Raw genomic sequence first — 18,627 nt, forward strand, 5'->3', positions numbered from 1 at the left:
ATCTATGTCTGGATCCTTTCAAACACTCAGATTAGCATTGGGTGGAACTACTTTGTTTCTGAATCTGGTCCATTTGGGGCTTTCCTCCTCTGTGCTCCCAGCTCTACTGTAAATGCTGCAGTGTCCAGAGACCCCCTTGGGTTTCTGGCCAAGAAGTCTCACACATAGCCCTGTTATAAATCTCCCTGGGTCATTAGCAAGCTACAAAGTACGTAATTATCTTCCTGTGATGAAAGTACATGACGCTACTTCTTGACAATTATCTAGCAGGAGCACTTACTGAAGTCTTCCACTTCATCTGCTTTATTAATTTTTAACTCTGTCTATTAATGACCCGCTGCTACTGTTAGATTTTCTCCCATTACTACTTTTTTTTTTAATAATTCTGCTAGAATTTTTTCCTGTAGTTGAGGAAACATTTCATGTGGCATGGTTAGTCATGGATGCTGCTTTTATGTCCTTTCTTTCTATTACCCCTTTTCTCCTTGTTTTCATCAACCACTGGCTATGTTTGATTATGTTCACTTTATCTTTTACATTTTAACTTATGTCTTTCCTTCATCCTGGTCTGAACCCTTTAACCCAAGTGCTTGCTGTAGCACTAGGGCTTCCTGGCTGCCTAATAATCTTCTTAAAGAACTCTGTGGTTTTATTCATTATTTCTCCCCTACCTAGATTTTTTTTTTCCCCTCTGATCACTTTGCTTATCTATTTGTGAGGAAGTTTTTTCTGTTGTGGAAACATCAGATACATCTATAATTGCTTGGGGTCATGCTCTGCTGCCCACATTAAATGTATTGAGGTCAAAATTTCTGGCCTTAGAAAACCACCAATTTCTGTTCCAATGACTGATCTTTATCTGTCATAACGAAGGCTAAGCCAAGATTGAGTGGCTTTTGTGTTAGGGAGTTACAAGCTTTAGAAACACTAATGACATACTATTGCCAGAATCAAGAAAGTAAGCACCTCAGTGAGCATTCATATCCACAGGGTCCCTATGAAATGATGTCCCTGTCTGAAGTGGCGCACATAAGGGATGTATCATTACCCAGGAGGACAGTGGTAGCCGAGACGTGAAGGAGGTGGGTGGAAACGCCTCAGCAAAAGTGAACATCTTGCAAATGAAGACACCAGGGCTAGGTTTATGGATACCACCTAATCACTGCCCCATGGAGAAACTGATCTGGGAACTCATGCAACAGATGAAGCTGCTTTTTCTGTATTGCCTTATGATGCTTTCAAAGAGCAGCAGTGATCACAGCATCTTCAGATACAGAATCCTGTTGGGAGCAACAAAAGCCAAGGAAGTCCACTGTTTCCTGGCGTTAACTTAAAACCTTAGAAAAACTACATAACTGTGGAGGAGTTTGACAAGAGGCACCACTTTTTAATGCTTTTATAGACTGGCACAGTCTTTGCCAGCAGTAGGGAAAGCATTTAAGAACGGAGGTTTGGAGAAAATTCACACAAGTTATTGGAAAAGTACCATGAGGAAATAGTCGTTGGCTGAAAATCAGGATAAAGCAAGTTATTACAAGTGTAAGAGCATCCTTCAAAAAGCCAAAGCTTCCTTCAAATGAGGTAGACTTTGGCTGGGCAATTCATTTTGCAATCTGTCCTGACTTGAAATGTTGGTAAAAGAGGCTTTCGCAACAGACCAACAGGACAACCTGCAGAGCTCATCTATGAGTAGCGGTGATCCTTGCCTAGAACTGATTTGGTACTTGAGGGCTGGAAGGTAGCTAATATGTCAGCAGTTTTAATAAAAAGCACTTTTTGCACGTTGAAGGGAGGCTGGGGAAAAAAAGGCACAAAAAACTTAATCCTACATAAGGACCTTCCTACAAAAGTGACTGGGACACAAAACAGAGATGGAATTCAGCATTGCCAGGTGTACAGTAGTGAATGTGAGTAGAAAATGTGATCAAAAATCAGTGTGTTGTGAGCTGAGCATAAACCTTAGAGACAAGACTGCAGGGTAGGCTCCCTGGGACCTGTCTATGCACCCTTCTGAGAAAAGAACCATGGTATTTCCGGTGTGACCTCTGCAGGGCCAAGCAGAAGGGTGACACTTCCCCTTGATCCGCTGAGCACATCCTCCTGCTATCACCCACCTCTCAGCTGTAGTGAGAGCCCTCACCTATGCCCTGTTCAAGCTGCTATCCTCCATAACCCCCTCAGTGGTGTCCAGACCATTGTTTCCCAGCCAGGACTGATACTTGGGGTCATTCTTCCCCACATGCAGAATTTTCTCCTTGTTTAATGTGATCGGGTTTTTCGTCACAGTCTTGAGTTTCTCAGGTGCCTTTAGGACATCGGACAAAGCCCTTCATTTAGTGTCATCTGCAGATTTGATAGGGGTGTGCATCTGTCCATCACTGACAGAAAAGACTATGAAATAGGCTCCACTGTTGACTCCTGAGCTTCTCCACTTATGTCTTGTGACCAGCAAGTTCCTGAGGATCTTGAACTGTAATTCTTACAGAAGGGTTATCCTTGAGCTGTCATCCTATTGTAATCTTTTGAAAAATATCAACTTGATGCCCACTCAGAGGAACAAATTACTTAACAGCAATTATGAGGAAAGGAAAACAGAACAAAAACAAAACCACATTATGCCTTTGTGCAAATGTGGCACATGCTTGTGGTTTGGATACTGTGTGCACTTCTGATTCCACCTCTCCAAAGAAAAACTGGGAGAACCAGCAAGGCTCAGCAAGGGATGGCAAAGAGAACAAAGATGTGCATTTCTGTATGAGAAACTGCACAGGCTGGGACTATCGTAGAGGTCTGCAATCATGGCTGGCTGGAAGAAGTGACTGGAAAGCAGCATCTCACTGTCTCTCCCACAGGGGAGGGGGTTGCAGAGAATAAATATTATCAAATAGAGTGAGTAGGCACCAAGCTCAAATCCAAATTCCTCCTGCCACACACAACTGAGCTGTGAAATGTTGCTCCAGGACACATTCAACACTAAAGGCTTATACAGTTTCAGGGGACACTGGGCAAGAAGTCCACTGAGGACCACTACAGACATAAAAAGGACATCTGGCTTGGGCAGTCCCTGGGCCATTGTGTAGCCAAGGGCTGGGAAGGTATTTGCGGATGGGAGTAGGACATCTAAGACATTGGTTGTGATGAAATCCCTCCAAAAGATGTAGTTTTAGGCAGGATCAAAGCCAGGGTGTTGGCCTGCCCTGAGTGTTTATGCACTATGAGACATCAACACATGTCCTCCATAACAACAGAAGTCATTGAACTTGCTAGTGGGTATTAAGAATAATTTATCCTGTTCCCATTTGAGCTGAATGTCTCCTGCCATCCCCTTCTGGCTTTGCTAATCCCAGCTAGCAATCTACCTGTAGTTATGCCTTGTTTCTCAGTCCCTGGGGATATGATGGAGGTCACCCTGTGTTTCCTTTGCCCGTGCTGGCCTTTCGAGCAGGCTGCCACCTCAAAGACCTTCTGCAGTCACAGCATGGCTTGTTCCTCTGGGCACTGCAGTGCTGGTGCTGCTGTAGTTTCCACCCGCTTTTACTTACTAATACCTTCTAGTAGTAGGAAAAGTAGATAGTCCAGGGTTTTCCCCTGTATTTGGTAAGTCTGCTCAAGTTTCTTTCTCCATGCCCTGAATTTTACCCTGTGCTTTGAACTCTGATACCCTTCCGTCGTAGTGTTGAATGTTTTTGTGCGTCTCTCACTGGCAGCGGGTCCTTCTGCTGGTGATAACTATCCATCCCATTTGTGCCCTCTTCGTTTCCCTGCCCATCCATGGGGGCCAGTGCCCCACGCAGCCCTGACTGTGTTTCCCAGCTGGTGGGTCCGACTCCGTCTGTGCTCTTGATAGTGAAAAAGCCTGGAGGTGAGATGCCATTTGTCACAAGGACACGTCTGTGCTTGGGCTGAACCTGGCTGGGGAGCGTGGGCAGCTCTCCCTGAGCCTGCCAAGGGAGAGCCCGCCCCAGCTCTATGCAGAAGCCTCTCAGGAGTGGGATTTACTGGGTGCCCTCCTGCCCAGACAGACAGACACGGCCGTGTGAGGCCAGGGGTGGCCGCGCTGGCTCTGGGCAGCTGCTGCTGCACTGGTATCAGGAACAGTTAATGCTGAGCTGACTGTGGGTCTCTGCAGAGCTGAGCAGGAGGGATGCTGAGCTGCAGGGCAGTCTCCTGTGCATGTGGGCAGCGGTGAGCACACAGGGCTCTTCCCTGGTTAATTCAGGCTGGCATTACAAAGAAGTGCTTGGAGGCCCAACAGGCAAGATTGCTGCTCGGAATAGTCCTCGCACCCCAGATCCCAGTGCCCTGCCATCTCTGCTTACTGTAAGACACAAGCCAACATTTATCAAGCCCAGGATCGGGCTCCCAGCCTGCCCTTGCCACCCACCCACAGCTGATCCGAGACCAGGCCACTGAAGCTGTTGCTGTCTGGTTTCAGAGCCATGTCCCTCCACCTTGCTGCAACGGCACATGGCAGACCTGCTCCGCAGCGACCGTGACCTGGCCCCCAGCTTCCTCAACAGTGTCCTCAATCAGCTGAACTGGGCTTTCTCTGAGTTCATTGGCATGATTCAGGAGGTAAGTGTGCCGCCCAGGGCTGTGGGGTCCGGCACTCGATGGGTGCCTGTGTCCTACATGCATGAGGTTCTCAAGACACAGCTCTTGGGGTTGGGTGTGCAGTGGTTCCCTGGTGTGCACAGGAGCTGAGCTGGGCTGGGAGTCGTGGCCCTCCTTTTGGGAAGGGGCACTTTGTTAAGCTGTCTCCATTGCTTGGCAGATCCAGCAGGCAGCAGAGCGCTTGGAGAGGAACTTTGTGGACAGCCGCCAGCTGAAAGTGTGTGCCACCTGCTTTGACCTGTCGGTGAGCTTGCTCAGGGTGCTGGAAATGACCGTCACACTGGCGCCAGAGATCTTTCTTGACTGGAATCGCCCGTCGTCAGAGCTGCTGCTTCGGAGGCTTGCCCAGGTATGGTCCTTTAGCATAGTGTGAAGAAGCATCCCCTGAAGGGGCGTGAGGGCTCCTGTGCCCTCACTCCACGTTTGCTGTGAAGTGGGGGCTCCTGCTGCAAATGACGTAGTACTCAAAGCTGCTACAGCAAACCCAGCTGCTGCAGAACAAATAGGGCTTCCTAAAATCTCTACGTGTCAGCTGCTCCCATCCTTTACAACTAGTCTGTCCTTGGCTGATTTCTACCTCTACCTGGGGGAGGATGACGGCTACTTAAATCTTCCTTCAGAGGGGTTATGGCCATTTTCTTCCTCTCAGTGAATGCTGAATTCTCCTGTGGGAAACAGTGCCATGAAATCTGAAGAGGAGGTGTGGTACATCTGAGAAAAGAGCTGTGGAGAGTGTAGCTGGCTTCACAAGGAACGTGTGCCAACGTTTGGGCAGGCATCTCCATCCTTTGTCCCTCAGTTCTAGAATATGGTACCAAATGTCTCCACTTCCCTGCTGTGGTGACTGGGACGGCTCCCTTCCAACCCACCACACCCCTCAGGCTCCAGTAAATTAGTTACGTAAATTAGTAGTTAGTAAATTAGTCACGCTAAAGCGTGAGCAACCCTGGAAAGCCCTGAGGATGAGCCAGCCCAGTGGGAGGCAGTCGCGTATACCTTACCTATACTGCAAGGGCCGGGTAGATCCAGTTGTTGAAGCTGAGGGATCTGAGCAGATGAGTCAAAGCAAGACATAATGGGGTCTAGTAGAGCAATCATGAAGGAAGTGCTCAGCCTGGGATCCTGGGATTTCTGTAGGCATTACTGGTGAGGAGGCCCTTAGGAGGTGGTCTAGGCAAGCTGGGGAATAGGCAGCAGAGAGCAGGGTGCTGCAGCATCCCTCTCACATCCTGGTGCTGCTATGAAGCCATGCCCCGCCATTGAACATGCCCACAGAGAGGTGCGATGTTCTGCTCTTCGTGCATGAGGGTGACAGGAAAAGGGATGATGCATCTGAGAAACAGTGCTCAGGTTGAAGCGGCTGTGTCAAGCCTGGAGTGGTCCCCACTCATCCCCCTGGGGGTTTGAGTCAGAGCTAATGGTGGCTAATTACTTGTCTTTACAGTTGATTCCTTCTGTGCTGGTCACAGGCAGAAATCTCTGCCTGTGGTGGTGCTCTGTCAAGCAGAGCAGGTTGCTCTCTGCGCTCATCCCATGCTTCAGGGCTGGTAGGTCTGTCCTGCTGCCAGCTCCAGGCGAGGCTGGACCTGGACTGTGCTTCACCCTGCTGACACTCCTTGTGCCCACTGCTGCCAGCTCACTCTTCACTGTCTGTGGCTGTCCTAGGGACTGTAGCTTCTGCTCGCCAAGAGCTTTTATCCACAGAAATAGCTTGGCTTCTGTAGGTGGGATTCAGGTTTAGGCGGAAGATGCTGAGATTCAGGGGCCTTGACCTCAAACTAACTCCTCCCTGGGAGCTTTGGGTCTGGTACAACCACTGCAGTGTGGTGCCACCTCCTTCTGTGCCAGGGCCAAGCTAGGTCTCTGCTGTGTGCCTCCTTCTGTGCATCGACCCTCCCAGGAACCAAGCTGAAACTCTAAGGACATGCTGCCCCAAAGCATGTTCTTTGGATGCTGCTCACGGGTAGGCCCATCCAGAAAATATGAACCCTCTCTGCTTTTCCCTACACAGCTCTTGAACCAGGTGCTGAACCGTGTGACAGCTGAAAGGAACTTGTTTGATAGAGTGGTCAACCTCCGTCTGCCAGGTGAGTCCACGCATTAACTCTCTGTCCCTCTCTGTTGAAAACGTGCGGGAGGCGTGCCCTTGGGAACACGAGATGGCTTGTACTGAAGGTCAGCACAGAGGTGTGGGATCAGACCTCAGGCCTGCCATGTCCCTGGCTGGGCAGCCAGTCTGCTCTTGCAGACTGCCACAGAAGCGCTGTCTTCGAAAGACATGTTAATCCTCCAGACATTTGTGAGCGTTGGTGCTCTTCCTTGACCCTGAGCCTCTGTCTGCCCAGCAGCTCTGGTTCCCTCCAGGATCTCTGTCCTCATGAAGCAGCTGATGCATGGGTCTGGCTATCCATGGCGGAAGTGGCAGCCATGCTGTGCTTGGGCAGGGAAGTGTCTTGCTGGACACTGATCTGACACAGATTAGGTGGGACCTGTTTGAAAGTCTTAAAGCACCGGACAGATTGCAGTTTAGGTAGCAGGCTTGGTTGCTGTGCTCTGCATTGTGTAGAGGGTGCACTGAATTGCTCAGGAAAGCCGTTCTCAGCAGCGTCAGCTCTCTTCCTTGTGGAGGTGACTGGGCAGCTGAGTTGGGCCTGTTAGCAGAGACTTCCTCCTGGTGCTGTGTTATGGGCATCCTATATTTCCCGTATAGCAGCTGGATTTTCCTGTGCCTGCTTAGGAGGGGATAGGCCACCCTCTCCTCTTGAGGTTTGGAGGAGGCAGGGGTGCTCCTTCATGAGAGCAGTGCCTGGGTCTGGGGTTCATGGTAGCGGGAAAGACTCGTCTGTCCTTGATGAAGCATATGGCCACACCAAAGAGCCCAAGTCGTGGTGCCTGTGTCCTGGGCTGCTCCACTACAAGCCTGGAAGCAGTGGTGCAGCCCTGCTCTGCCTGTCATGTGGTGGCAGCGGCTCTATCTTTTTCTTTTGCTTCCGTAGGGCTGGAGAGTGTGGACCATTACCCAATCCTTGTGGCTGTGACGGGGATACTGGTCCGGCTGCTTGTGGACACTGATGTTCAGGGGTGAGTGGCTTTTGACTTCCAAAGCATGAAGTCACTGCATGTGGCATTGCTTTGGGCGCTGCAGGGATCAGTGCCATGGGAGGTGTTGCAGGAGCGATGTGCATGTGTAGGGACTGAAGCAAGGCAAGGCAGATGTGCATGGAGCAGGACAGAGGCCGAAGAGCTGCATGCCCCTGCAGGAGCTGCATCCCAGTGCTACTGCTGGGTGCAAAACTCCTTCCCATGGTGCAAGAAAACCCTTGTGAGAGGTAGCTATGAGGTGCTGTACTGACAGCACATCTGCACCCTCCTCCTTGGATGGCGTCTGGAACTCTGTGTGATGGGACAGCTGCTGTCAGAGGTTGTGAGTGCGATGTGTAAAAGAGGCATGCTGATGCAGTGATGCCAGCGAAGTGCTGCAGCACACAGCGGTGGGTGGAAGGGAGTTCATTAAAGCTCCTTCACTCTGGACCCATCTCAGGAAGGCATCAAAATGTGTGCAGAGCTCCCTAACTGCCCAGACCTGTGGCACGAGGGTGAGACAAATCCTGTCCAGGCATTTAAGTGAGGCTGATTTTCAGATGAAGCAAATCTTCTTGTCTTTATGGTAACCAGCTATTCAGAGACAGCACTCAGGGTATGATGTGGCTGGTCAGAGCCACAGATGACCTGGTGGTTTATGGGTGTCTGTGCCTGCTTGTACCAAGTCCTGTAAATAGGCTTATTCTGATACCCTCTGCAGCCCTGCCTTTGCTCTCTCCCAGTGTCATTCATATGTGTCTTGCCTGGCCACTGTGCCCTGTAGGATGCTGTAGGAGATGGGGCTCTTCTGTCTGTGCTGCACATCCTGCTTGTTTTCACATTTGGAGAACATAATAGTCTCTGGCTTTGCAGAGAGCAGGGCCCCATCTGGCTGAGCAGCTCAGCCCTGCAGCCAGTCTTTCAGCTTCTCTCAAGGACTCAAAGATGTACACAAATATATCTAATTTTATCCTGCCTCCCATGGCTGCTGCATCAGTCTCCAGCCCCAAGTGTGACAGTGCCAAGAGCTTAGCACAAGGTCATTGATCAATGGCCTTTCTGGACTGAACAGGGGTGGATTTTGCTTGCCCCTGGAATCCTGCTCTGTGGAAAGTGCAAACATCATGAATTTGACACCACAACCAGACACTTCTTCCTGGAGGGATGGGGGGGAGGTGATAAAGCAGTTCCCTGCATGCCAGGCAGGATGAGAAGTCCTTCCCTGGCTCCCTGTCCCTTGAACATCTGTCTCAGGCCAGGTCACTTGTAGAGTCAAAGCAGGGAAGGGATAAATCTCTTTCTCTGGCTCTTAGCAAACTCCAGACAGGGTTGTGAGATGGTAGTGTGACAACAGTCACATCCTTCTTAGCCCGCAGGGAGTTCTGGAGAGACAGAAAGCTTTCAGACTGCCTCCTTTACCTGAAAAGCCAGTTGTGCTTTGCGTTAGTGAAACCTGGGCGGCCGTGTCAAAGGGGCTGTGCACAGCCAAGCAGCTGCACTATCCCCTGTGCCAACAGCATCCTCCGTGCCTTGGGCAGCAGCACGCTGCGCGGTCACAAACCAGAGGTGCTGTATCTGGTAGTGTGCCGTTGGGAAGTGGTAAATCTCTGACTGATCTTCAAGGACTTTGTAGTCACCCTCCTGGGCACTGGAAGGCAGAAATAAATACAGAATGCGGGAATAATGTGAGAAAAGCACCATGTCCTTATGGTGGACCTAGCTGAGCAGAAGCACAGGGTGGAACAGGAGGAAGCCCAGGGGAAAATATCTATAAAACAAAATGCTTCTATGTGATTTTGCAAAGCCCTGCACTAAATCTGAGGTTTTAATATATTACTGATCTATAAAAGGAAACCAAACATTGCAGGGGGGGGCACTGAGGTCAATCAAGACAAAAGAGCCAAGTCTGATGGCTTGGAGACCCTCTACCACTACCCAAGCAGAGGAGATGGACAACCTGATGGTAGAGATCAGTGTGGCTGCAGGCAGAGTGCCTCACATGGAGGGAAAACTGAGCCACCCACCCTCTTTGTAGCACTCTGAGTTGCAGACTGGGGTGTGAGTACTGTACCCCACTTACAGAATGGTTATGCTGCGTGCAGGCACATTGAAAAACAGCAGACAGGGTGGGGATGGAGAAAAACAGCCAGTATGAGAGGAAACACACAGAGGCTTTGCTGCTGCCTTTGTGTTCCTCGAGGGTTCAGTCCTGGTTTGATCCTGTGCGCAAGTCTCTTGGCACCATCGCCACAGGGTGCTGGAAGACTGGAAGGTGCAGCTGGCGTAGGCAGAGCCCCATAGGGATCTCCTCCCCACAGTCATCCAAAAACCAGGAGATGGTACAGGTCAACAACAACTGGCCTGGAGCAGGGTGATGGGAAGCATCTGTCTCCAGGTACGTGAGTAAGAGGATGGTCCATGGAATGCAGAAGGAGAATTTAAACCTTCCTCAGGTCCGTACGCTCCTGTGAGAGATGATTGCCATGGTTCATGTTGCTGCAAGGGGTGACTGAAGAGATTTAAAGGACCCCATATGTAACCAGGCTCTCCAAAGCAGAGTGAACTCGGGAGAAGACAGCTTTCCTTTTTCCTTTTTCCATTCCTGTCAGTGCAGCAAGCAGGATAACAGGATCGGCTTTTTTCCTTGCTTGGAATCACTGTGCCCGGGCAGTGCTGGAAGCAGGTGGAAAGCTCTTCCAGATCCAATTTGGTAACTCCCAGATTGCCAGAAATCATTGAGAGAGAGAGAGATTATCCAATCCACGTGTGCACTTACGAACTTCTCAGTGGGAATTACCTGGGACACTGGCTGTTAACCCTGACTGGTTCCCCATGAGCAGGCTCTGCCCTAGAGGATGAGGACAGGGAACAGGACCTTGGGTGACTTCCTCAGCTTTGCTGTGTTTTTTCTGTTTGTCTCTAACCCGGTGAGCCAGGCACTTGGTTGGAGATGCTGCAACCTTTGCCCTGGGGCAGAGAGGACAGATTCATCTGGGAGTGGGGGAGTGAGTTTCCGTTTATGGAGCCAAAACATTCCAGTGGGGAAGAGTGTGAGTAAGGAGAGCCAGGGCCCTGCCGACTCATCCAGCCATGTTATCAGGATGCAGTTGGGTACCTCAGCTGCTCCTTGCCCAGCTCAGGACACTGAGCCAGGCATCAAGTCCTCTTGCTATGGACTCCTGGCATCAAACAGAGCCATTAAGCACCAGAAAAGGGAACATTGCCCAGGCTGGGATGTGATGAGGCAGTTGATACATCATATGCCTTCGTCCCTGGATGGAGCAGGCGGTGCTTTTGAGAAAGAAGAAGTGCATTTCCTCGTTGCGTCTGGCAGGATGGCTGGTGCTGCTCATGGTGAACCAAAACTTCAGCACCCACCTCACCCAGGCTTACTGATCCTTGTAGCGGGGCCTGGGGATTTCGTGGCTCATCTCCCTCACTGTACATAACAAAGTTTGCAAACAGGGACAGAGGAGAATTAGTGCAGGGCTCAGATGAGGAGCTGCTGATCAAGCTGGGGTCCCTCAGTAGAGGGTCTTCCAGCTCCCAGACAGGAGCGTGGCAGTTGCCCTGTTTCCCAGCAGAGCAGCTGCCTGTCCCTGGAGGGCTTGCCAGGAGGGAGCTCACCCTCTTCAGCAGGCAGAGGCGAGAGCAGGGCAGCCTGGCACTGCGGGCTGGGCTGTCTCACCAGCAGGCAACAGCTCCTTGGCTTAAAACTCTTTAGTTCTCTGCAGTGGTGTTGTGGGACTGCTCAGGCCTCCTGAAGTGCTGCCCCCCCCCAGCCCTTGGGTCTGACAGCAGCTGGGCAGCACCTTTCCTGCGGGGAGTCCGGGCAGGGCTGAGGCAGGGGTGCTGTGTGCTGCCCCTTTGTCAGCCCCTGGTGACAGCCTTGGTCTTGCAGGGAGGAGAGGGAAGGCAGGTCTGGCAGGCTGAGCCAGGCATTGGGCTGAATCGTTGGGTCCATGCCAGAGACCCTGGCTGCCTTCAGCCAGTATCATCCCCCCGTTTGCCTGCTAAATAATTGAGCAGATCTTCTATTAAGCCTCCTTTGGAGTGAGCTAATGGAGCAGCGTTGGCCAGAGCTTGTGTAAGGATCCTGGCAAGAGCGAGCAGCAGGGGAAGGGGTGAGGCCTGAGGTGAGGCTGTTGGTCCCCTGCGTGCAAGGGCACGCTGTAATTAGGACAGCATGTAGGTTGGAGCAGGCTTTGTGGAAAGTGAGTGGCCAGCCCAAAGCAGAGGTGAGCTGTCTTGTGCTGGGGCTCGGCTGCCACTCTGCTTCTCGGGCTCCCCCCATGCTCCAGGGACACCATCCCCTTGAAGGCAGGGGAGTGAGGTCAGGCAGCATGTTCCCCAGCCCTGCCTGGAGCTGGTGCTCTCGTTGTGAGACTGGAGGGTTGAGGTACATGCAAGGAGCCAGCAAATTGGTCTGCAGTGCAACTGTACAAGGAAAGACCTAAGCAGCCTTCAAGGTGCATCTTCCAATAACTTCTGCTGGAAAGATGGAGAAGACAGAGGGAAGAGCACTGTGGTCACGAGGAACATGGTGGTACCAGCCAGCAGAGCACAGGATGGCTGCCAGAGCACAAGCCAGTGGGACCTGCCAGGAGGAACAGCACTGTGCTGATGTGATGTTGGGGTAATTCTGGCTGGATGTCTGCACTCTCCTCCTTTGCACATTACAGATGGGTGCAGAGGCACAGACTGGCAGGAGGGAGGAGACAGGGGGATTCCTTGGGCAGAAGTAACAGGAAGGTGAGGAGGCATGAAGCCAGGTGGAGGGGGCAGGCTAAGCAGACTGTTGTTCAACTGCTAGGTGGTTTTGGGGTCACCTCCACTGGAAAAATCACAGAAGATCCCAGTCTGTGAGTTCCTAAATTCAGCCTGGCCACCCACCTGCGTGCTCATGCACTGCTGGGACCCTGGGGACTTGGCTGGTCCCCACTGGACATGGTAGTTCTCTGCAGTCCTGTAGGATACTGTAATTACTGATCACTTAACATGTATTGATGAGCAGGCTGTGGTGGAAGGAGGTGCAGGAGTGGGCATTTCATGAACCGCTCAGTCTAAAGGAGTTCTTGCTGCCTTGCTTTAAAAGCTCAGAAGATGAGTGGTACTCAAGTCTTGCAGTGTGTAACGTATTGGTGAGTGTGAGCCAGAGCACGGAGGAATGACTAGCTCAGACCTAGGTTTCAGGGTTTAAAAAAGGAGTCTGGCCTTACTGATATTACAGTTTTTACAAGCTGCCAGCTCCAAATGCTGCATGCTGAGCAGTGGGACTGCCAAGGCTGGGATCTCCCAGCCCCTTGGGGCTGCCGGGTACACGCTGGGAGGCAGGAGCAGGCATCGTGCTGGCCAGCACCAGGCTTTGCTGCTTTGAGCTCCTTGGAAAACTGAACATTGTAAGGAAAGGATCCAGGTCCAACCGTGTACATCGTGAGTCCAGCCCTGGCAGGAGGAGGACAGGAAGGGATGGCATTCAGCACGCCCACCTTGTCCTGGCTGAAATGTGAAGTGCCAGGGGAGACAGGAGTCAGCGCTGGAGCCTGGTCCCTGAAGCTAGCGCTTATCCCGCGTGCACAGGCGCGGGTCCCTGTGTGACAGGGATGCCATGCTTTGTGCTGACCCATGACTTTACCCTGTGGAGTCAAGGAGCAGGAGGCCAGTTTGGCAGCAAGCCGGGGCTATAATGGTGCAGATGGCTGCTGAGAGAGGACGATGTATCCCTTGGGGACCATCCATTACATTTCCCAACTCCTGCCTGTCAGGAAGGCTGTGCTCCTGGCTATGTTTTTCCTTGCTGGGATGATTTGCCTTTTAGGCTGCTTAATGAACTGCTTCAACAGTTCAAAATGCCTTGCCTCGCTCACTGGAGCAGCAGTGTGGTGGGGCATCCTTTCCGAGCTTCAGAAAGGTGTGAAACACAGCAGCAAGATTTTCTTGGGTAAAGGCAGTGGGGAGCCCTTGGAGGCAGCACTGATACAAACCTCAGATGTGCTGTCCCTGGCATGGTACGACTCAGCCTTCCTGCAGGGACAGAAGAATTGCAGCCAGCCTAGAAGAACTCTCCTGGGCTTCTCCAGGCTGATGTGTCCCCAGAGAGGCCCTCAGGAGCTTTTCTTACACTCCAGCTGCCCTGAGTTTTCCCCAAGCTTCAGTCATTAGCCTCAGCTGAGGACGCATGTTTGCAGGACCACTAATGCCTGGGAGGCTGATGTTGGCACCGGGGAGGGCAAAGGTTTGCAAGGAGACCTACAAGGCTGGTGGCAGAAGAGCACTGGGTAGGTAACACCCACTCTGGGTGCTGAGGCCCACAGCAGCACTTTTTTTGAGGAAGATGCAGTGCTTAGATGCAGTGTGCTCTCACACAGGCTTGGCACAGTCTTGGAAGGCATGGGCCGTGCTCAGGGCTCTGCCCTTAGCAGGTTTGGACCTGGGCACACTTGGCCGGGACTCTCATCTTTCCCAGCCATTCAAACCATCCTTCCCATGGGATCCCTGCCCAGGTGCAAAACCAGGGGATGGCATTGCCTCAGCTCCATCCTCAAGGGACAAGGTGCCACTCACCTTTCCATCCAACACCAAAGCAACCCCAACAGCACCCGAGTGTGGCCAGCTCGGTGTCCCGGGCTCATCAGGCGGTGCTGCACTAACATGAGGCGACAGGGCCGGCAGCAGCAGGCGCGTGGGGAGTGAGGGCACAGGCCGGCAGGGCCTGTCGCTCCGCATCCCATCGCCTTTGCCAGCCGCTGAGCAGCAGCCGCAGGGCACATGGCAGCAGGGCACGTATCGCATGAAGCTGTGTGCAAGGTCACTGTCAGGAGGGGCACTGGGAAGCTGCAGTAGTCTCAGGATAGCTGCTCTCCCAAATGCTTTCCCCACCTTGGATGAGTGTGGGGGCTTCTTCTGACAAGTGCTTTGGGCACGGTTGGCTTTTTCCTGGGGAGTTCCTGGCTGAAGAAGTCGAAGGATGGGTGCTAGCGCTGTCTGGATGCTGCAGGGACCTTCCCCTCCCACCAGTCATAGGGCTGCCACAGCTCTTGGGGTGGGTTGCACAGCCGTGGGGGGCTGTGGGGAAGCTCTGCAAAGGGTCCTGGTCCCCATTTGTGGTGTCTGGGTTGTGCCTTTGCCAGCAGGGTGGCCCCAGCATCCTCTGTGCTGCAGGTGACAGACACACGTCCTGCTCCGGCTGTGGGTGGGATGATGGTGATGGCAGATTGGGGGACACCCTTATTCCTCTGTGGGTTCAGGCAGGCATTCTGGGGGGACAGAGCTGCTCCCTGTGACAGGGCGATACCAGGCTGGGTGCTGGGGAAAGCAGCGCAGGTGTCCAGTGAGGTAGGGGCTCTGTCCACAGGGGCACTGGGACTCAGCCAAAGACAGGGCCAGTCAGGTCCCAAGCGGTGTCCCCACAGTGCCTCTCCTGTGCATCTAAAGCCTGCTCATCCCTTTGGGGTCTGGATCTGCCCTTGTGTCAGTTGGTGCTGCTCCCTCCCCAGCTCCCAGGCGTCCCTTTGGAGGCCTGCCCGCTCAGGGACAAGCCAGTGGATGTTCCTCTCGGGCCAGCCCCAGGTCACCAGCTCCGTCTTGGCACATTTAACCCCCTTGCCAAGACTGCCCTAATGCCGCTTGATGGGAACAGAGGCTGCAAACCTGTGTGAATTGCCTGGCTCCCTGTGCCAGGCCAGCGGGAGTTCAGGGCTCCCTCAGACCCCACTGCTGCGTCTGTGGGGCAGGGTGGCTGCACGCTGCTGCCCTGCAAGGGCAAAGAGACACTCAGTCCAGCGTGAGCTTAAAAAAATAGGCATTTTTATTCCAATGTAACTAGAGAATTATGACCCCAGAGAGGAGAGGATTACTCACATTTATCGATAGGCTTATTAGATTACTGCCTAAATAGCTGTGCTTTAGCAGCGCGTTTGTCCGCCTCAAGGAGAAACAGCAAGGGAAAGTGGTGCATCTGAGACCTCGTCGTCCTTGGTGGCAAGGGGAGCTCTGAGCAATGCAGACCAGGGTGCTGTATCGCATCACCTAATCCTGCCTTGACTATTTACAGCTTCTCAGGAAGCAAAAGCTTGTAACGTTTGCTTGGCTGCATGGCTGGTCAGGCGCCGAGATCCATCCCTCCTGCGTGGCCACGTTTGGTGGGGATGCGTACCCCACCTTGTGATGGGGTCCTGCTCCCAGCCATGGCATGCTGTCAGAGACTGGCACGGGCTGGGAGAGGATGGTGGCATCACCATCCCCAGGGGCCCTGGCATGAGTGAGGACAGTGCCCTTCTTGTCATGGCTATTCCTTGGCCCCAGGGGTCTGTGGCAGTGGCGCCGGGTTGAGTCTCACGTGCCCAAGGACATGGCACACCACTGGCTCCAGTGTCACCATTAGGGAGTCTGGCTGCTTAAATCAAGTGAGGGTTTCTCAGACGTGCTGGGTTCATCAGCATTACCCTTGTGCTAATGAGGCCATTCCCAGGGGCTTACGCAAGGAGCTCTTGCTGGACACAGATCTGCCCCTGGCCCAAAACCCACCAGGAGCTCATGACTGAAGCAGTTGTGGGTCATGCTGATTGCCCTTACGGGTTGCAGTCAAGCTGGGAATTTGGGTTGCCCAATAATCCTGCTTCTAGCAATGATGGAGAACAAACAGCTCTTGGGATGCCCCGGCTCTGCTTCCAGCTCTGCCCTGCTATGACACAATCGGGGTGTCTGAAAAGACGGAGCTGACTGAATCTGAGTCTGACTTGAGCTGCAGGACCTTGGGGTGCTTGGGGTCAGGGAAGTCCTCACCGAGGGCTAGGCGGATCTTGCCATTCTGCGTCTCCCTGATGGGCTCGAGGAAGACCACATGCTTGTTGGAGTTGACCTTTCGGTTTGGCCCATCCGTGGCAGGGGGAGTGGTGCTGAGGATGGAGGACTGGGCGCTGCACTCCTGTGGCGGGCTGAGAGGAGCTGGCTTCTTGCAGCAGCTCAGGCAGCGGCAGGGCGTGAGGTACAAGTATATGAGCACAAGCAGCAGGCTCACAATGCACCCCAGCAGCGTTGTGAGGCCGGTGCTGAAGGTCTCCCCATCTGGCTTGGGGTAGTGAACTGTGACGTTGACTTCACACAGCCTGCTGAAATTGCGGGGGCTGTTGATGGCCAAGCCTACGTAGACCCCTGAGTGCCAGGGCTTGGCCACTGCGATCTTCAGGCTGCCATTGCGGTAGACCTCCAAGGAGCGGTTCCTGTTCCCCGGGTGTTTGATGGGCTCGTGGTGAGGGGAGATCCACATGTAGGTGGTGGCTGTGGCTGGCAGGCTGGTATTGCAGGTGAGCAGGACGGTCTGGCCCACCATCACGGGGAAGGGCAAGGGGTGCACATCTTCAGGGCCCGCTGAGCAGTTCTCAAACATGTGGCTGTATTTGAGGAACTTGATCAGGGACCGGGGCACATTGTCAGACACCTTGCAGGTGTGTTCCTCAAAGAAATCCTTCACAGAGCTGAAACCTCGCTGCTTCCAGCGCTGGAGCATCAGGTAGAGCGGGCAGCTGCACCTGATGGGGTTGTTGTGCAGGTACAAGCCATTCCTGACATTTTCGGGCAGAGCCGCCAGCTCCTCCACAGGGATGCTGCTCAGGCTGTTGGAGGAGAGGTCCAGCGTGCGGAGGCTGTAGTTGCCCAGCCCATGCACCGAGTGGAAGGGGAAGGTGGTCAGGTTGTTCCAGCTCAGGTAGACTTTCCGCAGGCCGCTCAGCTTGGTGAAGGCATTTTCATCCACTCTCTTAATGTGGTTATTGTAGAGCAGCAGCTCCTCCAAGCTCACCAGCGTGTCGAAGTAGTGTGTCTCGATGGCACGCAGGTGGTTGGAGGACATGTCAAGGTGCCGCAGGTAGGAGGCATTGTGGAAAGCCTGTGGAGAAAGGTCCTTAATCTGGTTGTGGCTGATGTAGAGGGCCTCGAGGTGCGGGAGGGCAGCCAGCCAGCGGTCGTGGAGCTGGGTGAGGGCGTTGTGGCTGAGGTCCAGCGTGGTGGCGGTGGGTGGCAGCACCCGGGGCACATGCTGCAGCATCTGCCGGCTGCAGCTCAGCAGGTCGGAGGTGCAGATGCAGGCCTGGGGGCAGCTGTGGGGCGGCGGGGAGGTGCGGGGCGCACAGCCGTGGCTGCACAGCTGGAGCAGCAGCAGCAGCTTCGCCACCCGCAGCCAGAGCGGGTCTGCAGGCACCGGCGGGGACATCGTGCCGGGCAGGAGCCTCCGTGCAGCCCCGCAGCACCGGCAGGCTCAAGGGGACGGAAAAGACAACGCGCCGCGGTCCTCCCCGGTCTCCCCGTCCGCTGGCTCGGCCGGCGGCTCTAGCAGGCACCCGCCGACACCCCTGCGCGCCCCGCAGAGGGGCCCAGCTCCAGCTGTGGGGCTTGAAAAGCGTTAAAGGGCGGCATCGCCCCGCCGGCCCTGCCGCGTCTCAGGCGAGGCTGCCGCGTACCTGTGCTGCCCGGCCCCCGGCTGCCGCGGCGCGGGGGGAGCCGGGGTCCGGCATCACGGGCCGGGATGCTCCGGTGCGTCGGGGCTGGGCGATCGCCTCGCTGCCGCCTGGAGCTGCGCGTCGCTGCCGCGGGAAGTTTCTCGCGGCTCAGCGCTGCCGTGGCGCGGCCCCACGCCCCGGCCCCCCAGATCCCCGCCCGGCGGCACCGCCCGGCGCCCCGCGGAGCCCGGCACCCCGCCGCCCGCGCAGCCGGCACCCCGCGGAGCGCGCTCCCGCGGCTGCCGCTTTGTACGCGCTGGCGGCGCGGGGCGGGCGGGTTCTCATTGGTCCCGGCGCGGGGCGGGCGGGTTCCCATTGGTCCCGGCGCGGGGCGGGCGGGTTCCTATTGGTCCCGGCGCGGGGCGGGCGGGTTCCCATTGGTCCCGGCGCGGGGGCCGTGGCCGTGGCCCGCCCTGCCCTGCCCTGCCCTGCCGGG

The 18,627-nt window shown here is 54.4% G+C and overlaps 2 protein-coding genes across 2 annotated transcripts in view; one reads left to right on the forward strand and one right to left on the reverse strand.

Annotated features, from left to right (window-relative positions):
* Positions 1 to 18,627, forward strand: part of RNF123 (ring finger protein 123) — a 51,697-nt gene that overhangs the window by 30,340 nt on the left and 2,730 nt on the right. The window contains exons 31-34 of the mRNA XM_056336316.1: positions 4,436 to 4,575; positions 4,775 to 4,963; positions 6,626 to 6,701; positions 7,611 to 7,695. Coding sequence (XP_056192291.1) covers positions 4,436 to 4,575; positions 4,775 to 4,963; positions 6,626 to 6,701; positions 7,611 to 7,695 — 490 coding nt within the window. The remainder of the gene's footprint in view (positions 1 to 4,435; positions 4,576 to 4,774; positions 4,964 to 6,625; positions 6,702 to 7,610; positions 7,696 to 18,627) is intronic.
* On the reverse strand, positions 15,480 to 18,363 carry AMIGO3 (adhesion molecule with Ig like domain 3). Its single transcript, XM_056336314.1, has one exon. The coding sequence runs from the start codon at positions 17,903 to 17,905 to the stop codon at positions 16,379 to 16,381; it is 1,527 nt and encodes a 508-aa protein (XP_056192289.1). The 5' UTR covers positions 17,906 to 18,363; the 3' UTR covers positions 15,480 to 16,378.

Source organism: Falco biarmicus, chromosome 4 (assembly GCF_023638135.1).
Source record: "Falco biarmicus isolate bFalBia1 chromosome 4, bFalBia1.pri, whole genome shotgun sequence".
Classification (NCBI taxonomy): domain Eukaryota; kingdom Metazoa; phylum Chordata; class Aves; order Falconiformes; family Falconidae; genus Falco; species Falco biarmicus.

Excerpts from the sequence above, each read along its gene's own strand:
- AMIGO3 (XM_056336314.1), bottom strand. The coding sequence starts at position 17,905 with ATGTCCCCGCCGGTGCCTGCAGACCCGCTCTGGCTGCGGGTGGCGAAG.